The 11,991-nt window shown below is 38.2% G+C and overlaps 1 protein-coding gene across 1 annotated transcript; it reads left to right on the top strand.

The window, feature by feature from the left end:
- Positions 1-490: 490 nt before the first annotated feature.
- Positions 491-11,873, top strand: LOC113234084 (F-box/LRR-repeat protein 16). Its single transcript, XM_026469331.1, has 7 exons — positions 491-1,236; positions 1,322-1,444; positions 1,954-2,122; positions 4,957-5,152; positions 6,018-6,166; positions 7,239-7,388; positions 11,287-11,873. The coding sequence occupies exons 1-6, from the start codon at positions 658-660 to the stop codon at positions 7,385-7,387; spliced, it is 1,365 nt and encodes a 454-aa protein (XP_026325116.1). The 5' UTR covers positions 491-657; the 3' UTR covers position 7,388; positions 11,287-11,873.
- The last annotated feature ends 118 nt before the right edge of the window (positions 11,874-11,991 follow it).

Raw genomic sequence — 11,991 nt, 5'->3', positions numbered from 1 at the left:
GTCGTATTTCCAGTGCTTGAAATCATACTCAGATCCTGACTTGAGCATTGAGTAGAGTTCTGCAATACGACAATTAGTCAGCATTAAAAAAAAATTTATTCATTTTGTATGTAGAATCATTTTATTAAATTTGACCAACTTCTGATGTCTCGATTTCTTCGTTCCATACAATGTAATAATTATTCCTTCATGAAAGAATCATTTCATTGTTAGAGTCAATCAGCACTAAAAAATTTTGATCAATTTTATTCATTTTTATTCATTCATTTAAACTTACCTGAAAATTACTGATAAATTTAGTCTACTTGCCTATCCCAAATAACATCAATTTTTAATGTACACGCGCCAGCACATCTGCTACACATTGACGTATCTTGTTCCGTTGCACTGGAGGCGATTTTCGCACAAAAATGTGAAGTCTGATGTGCCGTTGTCCGTACATAAGTGATTTTTCGAATTCTAAAAAATATTATCGTAAGGCAGTCTCCATTTTCTGTCTATGTTCCTTGAAGTTTAGGTAAAAAAATTCTAGTCTACTCCGATCGCTGGTAATCATCCATACATTCATCAATTCGCAGCGCCGTGGCAGGTTGTGAACAAGGCGCGGGTGGGGGCGGCGGGCGCGGCGCCGAGACCATCCGTCGCGTAAAGGTGAAAATGTCGTCAGTGTCGGCACAAGGCGTGGTGGAGCGTGCGTCGGCCGAACTGTCGCGCCGCATCACCGGCCTGGGACTGCGCGGCCGCAAACGCTCGCCTGGCGTAGTGGAGCGCGTTGCCAACGCACTCTGCGGGCCCGCCTCCCCCGCCGCCGCCCCGCGAGTCCCTCGCCGTCGGCGACCCTCTCCGCGCCCGCTCGTCTGGGGCCAGTTCGTACTTGAAGAGAGGTTCCTGGACAAGTTCTTCCTGTACTTCACGGCAAGCGAAAGGCGGACGCTCGCGCAGGTGTGCACCAAGTGGCGCGACCAGCTGTACTCGTCGCCGCGCTGGTGGAGCGGCCTGGTGGCGGTGCTCGACTGTCGCGAGCTGCGCTCCGCCACCGGCTGCTGCATGCTGAGGTTCTACAATTCGCTAGTTAGAAGGGGTATCCGCGGGGTGGTGCTAGTCTCGGCGACTGATGATGATATTAATGAATTTATTAGGCAGTTTCCTATGTCTATTCACCATATACATGCTCTAAGCTTAAAAGGATGCACGATAACTGATCGAGGGTTGGAAGCTATTCTGGATCACTTACAGGTCAGTTTTCTTTTAACCTCAATAACATGGATACTTCTTATGTCACATTCTATAAATTTAAACCAAATTCTTATTGACTTTTTAGGTTCTGTTTGAGCTAGAATTAACTGGATGCAATGAAATAACAGAGGCTGGTTTGTGGGCATGTCTAACTCCACGAATTGTCTCACTCACGCTTACTGACTGCATTAATATAGCTGACGAGGCTGTAAGTATTTATCATGAATAATATTACGTTCTGGACTTATCAATATCAGAATATTTTATTATTATTGTTATTCCTCATTCCGATGCCAACTCTCTCTTAATTTATTAATATTTAATTATATACCTGTTGTTATATTTATGTAAATATTAATAATAATAACGACCAGCTGAGTTAAGATGGTACTTGTTTCAGAGTTGACTTATTTATTAATGGAAAACCAGTAATATCAACATTTTAATAAAAATATACAGCCAATTACAGATTTCCATCTACAGTTTTAGGCAAATCAAAGACTTAGACATTTGTATACCACAGTACTGGAGCGGATCACTTGTGATTGTCTGAATTTATTATCCTACTTATGCCTCACGATATAAATGCGTTTCTCCACAACTCGAATTCTGCATTCAGAAATCTATACTTAACTGTAATCGACATCCAACATCCAATTTGAATTCCATGATGCCGCATAGTAGAGAATCGCCCTGAGGGATCTTATTTTTTCGTAGGTGGGTGCAGTAGCTCAACTTTTGCCATCTCTTTACGAGTTCTCTCTTCAAGCTTACCACGTGACCGACGCTGCTCTCGGGTTCTTCTCGCCAAAGCAAAGCGCGTCTCTGAGCGTGTTACGTCTTCATAGCTGTTGGGAACTCACTAACCATGGTGTCGTTAATATTGGTAAGAATAAGAAATACTCTGTATAATTTTTTGGTTTAATAAGATTTTAACAATACACTAGTGTTTATGTCAATTAATGTATATCCTAGTCTTGAGTCTCATTAGTGCTATGAAGAATCCACTGAACTGTATTGCAGACATATTGTAAAATCATTAACATAGGAACTGACAGCTCAACTAATTTTATGTGTGATATAAATAAAATATAGCAAATAACAGCAAAAAACTTATTAATAATATTAATAATATTATTGAAACAAAATGGTACATAGCATAATGAACTTTATATCGACTTTGTAACGTACAAAACTTGAGACGCGACGGTAGCTGCAGGAATTCCTGAGATTGCGCGAAAATCTTCAGGAAGATGAGTGTCCTGTTTTTTGTACGATTTACGCAACTCGATATCGTCGTAGCGACTATTTGTTTGAAGTATTGTAGATACTCTGCAAATTAATATGTGTATGTAATGGATGTATGGTTTAAATTAATTATGTACAGTGTGTTACATACAACCGTCGAGTATATTATTATAACCAGAAATAGAGACGAAATAAGGGCCATCCATCTCTGGCAACTCGTCAGGCAAATGGGCCTTATATAACTTTTAAATATGAACTCTCGTTTGCGCTGAAATCACAAATTAGAAAACTGAAGTAGTACAGTACCAACAACTGACCTGTGGGTACGTCTCCGTATATTCCATGTATTTATTGTAATATCTCTAACAAAGGAGGCTGTTCCATTCGGTGGTGTGGGAATAACAGCAAACCATCTAAGTACAAAACAATGGAATCACTCTGACACTGACCTCTCTGAGAAAAACGAGCAAGAAACTCTAGGGATGGCTCTTTTCAAATAAACGTAAATGCTATGGAATACATTTTGAATCACAATTGTGTGGAATCTAGACTCTTGTTGTGTTTCCATACTTCTTTATCTAAAACATACTCTTCAATTTTGTGATATGACTTCAATTAAAATACTTTTAATGTAAGTTTTAAACTTAGGAAATGATAATCTTAATATATTCTCCGGAATCTTATTGTAAAAACGTATACAGTTCTCCATAAAAGAATCGTTTATCTTAGTTAAACGAAATCGTGGTACCATGAGTTTGGACTTAGTTCTAAGGTTAATATCATAAATATCTTCTTTCTTAATGAAATTATGTATATTTCGAATTCGGGCTGGCCAATCGGAGCACGGATATCATAGTAATGATTTGGCAGAATAGTTTTCAAACAAATTAAATAACATTTCGTCTCTTCTGGTTATATACTCGATGCATACAACATAATAAATTATAGGTTGAATGATGCCTATCCATCTGGAAGAGATGTTCGTCCATAGCCTAATAATATACCCTGTATATTTCCTTTGTCGACTACTCAAGTACGAAACACGTCAGTCGACGACGCCCAATTAATTTCAAGTATCGCTTTGACGCTTTGTGACATTGTATTTAGGTCAACGTTTGATCATAGTTCGCAGAGCGTGCATGTTCTTGCCTACACATCTCTTCGTTCTAGAAAATGGTTTATGCATTACACGGTACAAAGAATTAGATAGATTAGGTAGTTCTTCATAATGTAGGTTTTTAATTTGTGTGCCAAACCCCAAGAAAAGTGTTTATAATATATTTGTTTTTTACCTTTTATACCACTGATACTGACCGGTATGCGCCGAATGGCTGGACAAGAATAATATTCATACCGGCCATCTACTCGTTAAGAATGATAATTATTTACAAGTTGACTGGAAAAATCACGCTTAATAATGGCAATCGATTTATTTAGTCCATTGCACAATATTTTATATATTATTCTTATAAGAAAAACATGTACAAATTAATCAGAACTATTCTAAATAGACGAGTATTAAGGAGACGGTCAAAAATGTATACTAGTAAGGTGCAGACGTAGAAAGTAGTAGCTTCGTAAAAGTAGAGCTCCTTGTGAAAGAGTTCGTCCAGAGAAGTACTGCCACCTTGCCTATTTCGGCCGCCAAGCAGTAATGTCAGCATTATGTTTCTTTTTATGTTGTGCCTTGTAATGCCATTGTATTTCATTTTTCTTTGATCAATAAATTATTATTATTATTATTATTACTGTGTTTCGGTTTTGAAGGGTAAGGGTGCTGGTGAAATTACAGACACTAAGTTCTCAACTTATGTCTCAGGACGTCGGGCCCAGTGGCAGTGCCCCTCAAATCTTGCGATTTAAAGCTCTGAGTGGCACTGCAACTGCTACGGACAGGCGTGTACCTTACCATCACGTGCCCGACTTGTTCGTCCCATCACTTGATATTAAAAAAATTAGTCGGCAAGTCTTTTTAAAAAACCTTTTGGCGACCTCGGTGGCCCAATGTTCCAATTTGCACTGTGGGTGCTAGACGAGGAAGTCCTGAGTGCAATTGCCGGTAGGCTCAATTCAGGAAATGCACATATCTAAACTGATTCTGGGCTGAGTGTACCGACGAGATTTCTGTTGCTCTGGTACTCATAAATTATGAGTCATAATGCAGGGAATTTCTTAGTTTGTGTGGCAAATTTTATTATTATTATTGTGAACATTACTGCGTTTCGGTTTCGTAGGCTAAGGGTACCTGGTGAAATTACAGGCACATGGGACATATCTACCTATGTCTCAGGGTGTCGGGCGCAGTGGCAGTGCCCCTCAGATCTTTGTAATAAAAAGCGCTGAGTGGCACTGCAACTGCTGACAGACTTGGCGCTTACCACCAGACACATATGTTATCTCTGCCCGCCTATGACATTGGTAAATAAACACATAGCTCAGGAGGTAATTGATTTCTAATTTTTTTCGTAACAGTGCACGCCCTACCAAACCTGACAGTGTTATCACTAAGCGGGTGCAGTAAAGTAACAGACGAAGGCGTGGAGTTGTTAGCAGAGAACCTTCCTCGCTTACGGAGTCTCGACTTGAGCTGGTGTCCACGCGTAACTGACAACGCTCTGGAGTATATCGCCTGCGATCTCAATCATCTGGAGGAGCTGACTCTTGACCGGTGAGATAATCAGTAGTTGTACACACGCTTTTCCATAAAAATATTCTGTTATCGATACTCGTACTATAAAATTATAGTGAGCGTTCCTATTTTTTTTATTATTTTATTTCACTAGTCAAGGAAATCAAGAAAGTAATCTATCACGAAGCCTACCAATAGGAAATGAAACAATTTTTTCGCATCCAATTCGCGTAAATATATTTTTTTTGTTCAAACATTGCAATCTGTCTGTAATCGGCAAACCATGGAGATGTATAGGGCCCGAAACGTTAGTTTGTTTGATATCAAAACCATCGCGAAAACCTGATTCGATAATTAGACTACCTGATTAGTTAGTTTCATTAAATGGACTATTATTATATTGAATATTCCACCAGGTAAAAGTCGCTCAGTAATCTATGGAACGAGCTGTACACGGAATTTCTGTGAATTCGAATTAATAAAATTCGAAATCAGATTATCTGACAGAGAACAAAGGTCGTCGACATAACTGCTAGAGTAAGTTTGTCGAAGAACCGATAACCGATGGGGGAAACAAGTTCTTGAGTAGATACCACAACTTGGCAAACGTAGTGTAGGACGCCCTCTGGCCTCGTGATGGAGTGACGACCTGCGACAGGCTGCTGGCAGCTGAAGGATGCAACATACTGACGACCGGGCGAAATGGTACGAATTGGGAGTAGCCTATGTCCAGCAGTGGACTGCGATAAGCTGATGATGACGATTAAATTGTCTTTTTATTTCATTAGTTATTAAAATAATAATAAAAATATGAATTTGCATGTTGTCGAGAATCGGCTCATTGTGCCAGTTAACATTCGTACCACTTACAAAAACCATAAACTGCGATATCTCGCTTCCACAGTTGCGTACGCATCACGGACATAGGAGTAGGATACATCAGTACGATGCAATCCCTGGTGGCGTTATTCCTGCGCTGGTGCTCGCAACTTTGCGACTTCGGTGTGCAACATTTGTGTGGAATGCGCTCTTTACAGCTATTGTCCTTAGCTGGTGAGTTTTTTCTTTTTATTTTATGGTTACTGAGCTACTCGATGTATCCTATTACCACCATGAAGCCAAATAAGTTCTACGAGTTTCCTGTAAAAGAGACTTTAAGACAAGGTGCGTTGGTCCAGTACGGATTGCAGACTTTACATGTATGTAAAGAAGACAATTATTATGACCCCTTTTGACATGCAGTTTCATTTGAGTTGAGGCAACAGTCGCTGGTTAGAGTCCAGGCTGGTCGCATGAATTTTTCTTTGTGTTTGTTCGATCTTTCTATCAATAATAAAGAACGTGCGACTGTTGCCTCAACGTGGCTACAGTCGCTTGATGTCCAAAGTTAATACTGTTTGCAATGTCATGTCATCTTTATTTATCTGACGGCCTCCGTGGTCGAGTGGCTTGCACACAGGTTTTCATGGTGTCGCCATCTCAGAGGTCCCGGGTTCGATCCCCGGCCGGATCAGTGTAGACACTAACTTTTCTATATTACCGTCGTTGTTTCCGTTTTCCATAACACAAGTACTTTAGCTACTTACTTTGTGATCAGAGCAACGTATGTGATGTTGTCTAATGTAATGAATCATTTGGTCAAGTGTGAGTAGTTCATAATAATGACTACACTAAAAAAATATATTTATTGAATACATCATACATTTTACAGCATTTAATAAACATTCAACATACGGTAAACACCCGCTAAATATGACAATTACGGTGTACATAGTATTTGCAATAAAAGAGTTAATAAATATAAAAACTGCCTTCGTGGCCGATCGGTTATCATGCTGGACTGTCACGCAGAGATCCCGAGTTTGATTCCCGGGCCGGGAGAAATATTTGTATGGCCTACGTTTATTTCTATTGTGAGTTTGAGTGTAATGTGTGATTGTCTATGTGTATGTCCAAGGCACCCCCAATACATGGTTCTGAGTTTTAACTGTGTGCGTTATAATTATTATATTATATTATTTAAACTTAAATTAATTTAGTAAGTACCTAATTTTTGGGTTTCATTTTGAACAGTACATGTGCCAAATTAACTTGCTCTTTCAATTTCAAATCTTGGTTTTCCTAGGTTGTCCCTTATTGACGTCCGGGGGGCTATCAAGCCTTATACAACTACGACAGTTAAGAGAACTAGAGCTGACCAACTGTCCCGGCGCATCACCAGAGCTCTTCGACTATTTACACGAACATCTGCCACGTTGTGTCATCATTGAATGAGGTATTTCTTTTCTACCTTTGACAGCTGCTGTTTTGTTCTTTATTTAAAGTGTTACTACTTTATCATTGTATACAAACCATATTGATGATCCTACTCGAATGGCTATCGCAAACTATAGACATTATGATGTCAAAGGTGTTTCCTTACCATCCGAAACAAAGACGTGTCCATTCGTCATCGGTGTATAGGATAAAGATTCTTAGTGCCTCTATGATTGCGTTGGATTTCCGTGGTACTTATCCTCTGCGATTAGGGAAAATTTAATACCTTTTTCATTTATTTTCAAACATAAAAAATAACTATTCAGTATTCTTTAAAATTTTCGTTGAAATCACCCCATTATCATCATGAAAGAATAAAGTACATTTTTGTCAGTACTTTCTTGAATGTTATTGTATTACGTCGATACTGTAGAGGTGATGGTAGATCTTAGAGATAGGATGCCACTTGTTGCATGTTGGTTTAGACGATAGAGGCAAGCTTCATTGAAAAGTTGTTTGGATTTTTTAAAAATATTTTGTTAAAAACTTGAACTTGTTTTAATTAGTACAGCACTTATCGATATCGTTTTTGTATTAGTTTAAATAGGGCAAAAAGATAAGGTACAGGATATTGTCATTTAAGAAAGAGCCTTGTATACAAAAGAACACCCGTAGAGACACTTTATATGGTCCAACTTTGTGATTTAATAGTGATCTCCGATTGTAAGAAATTGTACCGAAATTCGGTGGCTGATCTTTCTTTAGGTTAATTAATTAAAAATATATGTAAATTTAATAAAAAATTCATAATTTCAGCCGCGGGATTCCGATGTATTTTAAATTCGTATCAATCGGAAATCACAATTTTGTCATACAGTTATTCTCTATGACCAAATAAGATGGATCTCTGGAAACAATGAGATACTCCGATATTACACTGCTGTATTTCGGTAGGTACGGCGTTAGGGTTACAATTAAATTATTTTTTACTTTTGACTAATTAAAAAACCTTATACTATTTGCTCAAATCATTTGAAATGTTGTTTCGGGAACAGCGTCTGTGTTAAGACTATAATATAAGACCATGTATAGATTTATACATTGCTAATTATTGCACTCTTCAACATTTTAAAGTGCTTAGCATCGCTGTTATTTTCAAAATCAATCAAATGTGTAATTATGATTTTATCAAATTAAATTGTGTGAATTTTCCGTAATTCTTGGTAGTATAATTTTGTATTGTGTTGTGTAGCATAATGATGTGGGTTCGGACAAACACAATTAACCGTAATACTGTGAAAATAGCAGTAGTAGTTGCATGTAGTCGCAGTTGAACTTGTGAAAGATTCGTCCAGGGAAGTACTGTCATCTTACTTATTGCTGCCGCCAAGGAGTAATGTGAGCATTACTGCGTTTCGGTTTAGAAGGGCGAGGGTGCTGGTGAAATTACAGGCACTTGGGACTTTATGTCTCAGGGTAACTGGCGCAGTGGCAGTGCTACTCAGATCTTTGCGGTTTAAATGCTTAGAATGGCACTGTAACTAATAATAATTAATTAGTCGCCCATAAGGGTAGTTGTGTTGCTTATGAACAGGCGGCACGACTTATTCAGCCTGTCGCTTGATGTCATAAAAAATAAATTTGTTTTATTTTTAGTATTCTTCCAAATTTGTCTTTCAACTTTTGTATCCAGTATTCCTTTTGCTTGTGAAGTATAACATTGTTCAAACATTCGTCAATTTATTTTAAAGAAATCTTACTTGCCATTTAAATTTGACGCGCCTCATCTGATTCTTTTGTTTTTCCCGCAAAAACTCAGATGTTTTTGAATGTGCAAATAGGCCACATCTTTTAATAGTTTTAAAAATTTGTGCTAATATTATGCTGATTTCCATTGACTTACAAATAAATGGACGACGGGTCTAATACAAAAACCACGAAAAAAATGTCCCAAGTCAACCTATTTAAACGTAGTGACATGTAAAGGAATATGAAAAATCTAAAACGTTGAATTTAAATTGTAATGTCATCGCAGTACTGTCTAATTTTGCTTGCTTCGCTGTCAGTCGAACGAACGAAGACTAAAGCGTGGATGACGCTCTGTATACGATTTTAACGCCCTATAAGTTCGGACACTTTTTAGCGCGGACCCGACGTCCATATAATTGTAAGTCAATGCTGATTTCAGTTCAACATTTTGTAATGCAATAACTTACTGGTACCCTTTTTTGCCCATTACAAATGGACCACGATGATAAATATGTACCACTTCTAAGGCCCTACGGTATTGGGTAAAACAGCCTTGACTTTCGGCCAATATCAACTTTACCAAGCAAGCATTTAAAACATTCCAGTCATATTTTGTCACAACATTATCTAAGGGAACTAATACTGGTCTCAAATGACAGCTTGCATGTTATCGACACCTTAAAATCCTCATCATCATCTTCCAACCTACATTCCGTGGTACGACCTATTTGGATCCTGCCGCCATTTTCTTGCGAATGTGTCCCTATTTCAACTCGTAATCATTAGCATGTTGGTCACGGTCTTCTTCATCGCTGTCTTCTTTCAGAATGTAAGTACTATGAGCCGTCGGAAAATTGAACATTTTTTAGCTATGGTGCATTTATAATTTATACGACCTGAGCTATGAGATGATATGCAAAACGAGAACTATCGTTCAGTGTTTTGTAATTTCATTCTTCTTCTACCTGTCCTTATCCCACGCTAGGTGGGTTCGGCGCAACATATATTTTTCTTTCACTCCCCCTTATCAGCCGTAATGTAATTTCTTTACGATAAGAATATTTCGGCTGTTACCAAGACAAACGAAATTCGTTTTTCAATTGATATAACTTATTTTGCAAAGTCAATTATTATGACTGGATTGACTTCTTTAATATGTAATGTGCAAAGTGAGTTAAATGTACCTTGTATCTTGCTATCCTGAAAATTACAAAAAACGAACAATCTTTTTTGCACCTTTTTCTCTAGTCTAGTAAGTCATGTCTTGCATGCATATCCACCATCTTGCTACCCATGAATTTATATCCTTTTTAGTTGTGTCAGAGGTGGCCACACTATAATTAGTTCCAATTTAAAATAGATCCCAAACCAATACTCGCAAAAGTGCTTGACTGCTCAAAAACTCTTGAAAGTGTTGGTGCTACTTGTCGTAGCTAGTTACTTTAACCGTACGAGGAACGTATGTTCAAGTGGCATTGATCTCGTGGCCAAACCTTGCAACCTTTGAAGTATTAAATACAAGGAGGAAAAATAAAGGGGCATTTCTTGATCTGAAAAGATTACCCGTTGTTACTTCCGTTACCCTGATTAAATAAGTTGAATTTCCATAATTTCGAGAATTCCTCGACAATTCCAAAACTCTACTGAGACCTCTCGAATAATACCCGGAACTATGGATGTTATAAGTGGCGCAGCTTCAAGGATGATATAGAAAATACGATTGAGTTTTTGTTTTTATATTACCATCATCAGCGCTAAGCGGGAGAGAGTCACTAGTACAGAAAACAGCCGCTTTATTCTCTGCACGTTTTCACGCAGCGCTGACCCGGCATAAAAAAATATTTCACTATGCCATTGCCAATGCTTTACCAGCGCTGACATGCTAGTACTAACGGCGCCAATAATTATACCAATATCATGATGATAGAGAGCCCATTCATTGGCAAACATGTTAGGTTGGTTGTTGTTTGTCAGAATCGATGTCACTTAGTGCCAGCGCAAACCGGCGGATGGAAAGGCAGAGGACTTTAAATTTATCAGTGTATATTTTATGTTACAATAATTGAATTAAGGTATACATTTCATTGACTTCGACCGCGTAGTCGCTAGTGGAACGGAATCTAATACAAGCGACCGGTGGCATGTCGGCGGAAACCTTTGCATTCCAGCGGACTCTACGATGCGCTAGCGGAAAGTCGTGGTGTCGTCAAGGATATCCCAGTGTGGGCTGGCGGGCATAAAACCCTCTTCAACACCGGATTTGTGTTGGCCCTTAAAGGCTTAAATGTAGATAACATCTGAGTCAAAGTGAAAAGTTTTATATTATTTGTGGTGTTTGTCATTTAACGTTTTCTAAGTCTATATTTTGTATTTTTTTTCCATCTATATACAATGGAATGTTGCTGTCTAGTCCATCTGATTATCTTATTCTAAGGTATTATTTTGTACGGTAGCTCAATATTTATTTCTCCTAAGCCGTGTTACATCTTCTATTCATTACAGCTCCATTGTAAGATTTAACATTCACTTTCTGATAACATTATTTTCTGAACATGCAGTATTGTGTATTGCTTACATGCCATTTAGATATCACTTCTCATCTTTCAGTATGACGTCGTAATGTCTCATGTTCTATTCGTTCAATATAAACATCGAGTATATAACCAGAAATAAGAGACGAAATGTCATTTAATTTGTTTGAAACTATTCTGCCATATTTACTGTGACAACTGCGCTCCGATTGGCCAGCCCGAATTCGAAACAACTGACGGGTGTCGTCAATTGTTTCACTTCAAATCGACCAGTTAACTTGAGCTTTGCTATAATGCACTAAAATTGCAAAATTACATATTTAACAGCACGCCATTGTTAGA

This window comes from Hyposmocoma kahamanoa, unplaced genomic scaffold (genome assembly GCF_003589595.1).
Source record: "Hyposmocoma kahamanoa isolate Upper Pololo Valley unplaced genomic scaffold, ASM358959v1 81, whole genome shotgun sequence".
NCBI classification, from domain to species: Eukaryota; Metazoa; Arthropoda; class Insecta; order Lepidoptera; family Cosmopterigidae; genus Hyposmocoma; species Hyposmocoma kahamanoa.
Note: the sequence above shows the minus strand (reverse complement) of the source record. Positions and strands in the feature narration are given on the sequence as shown.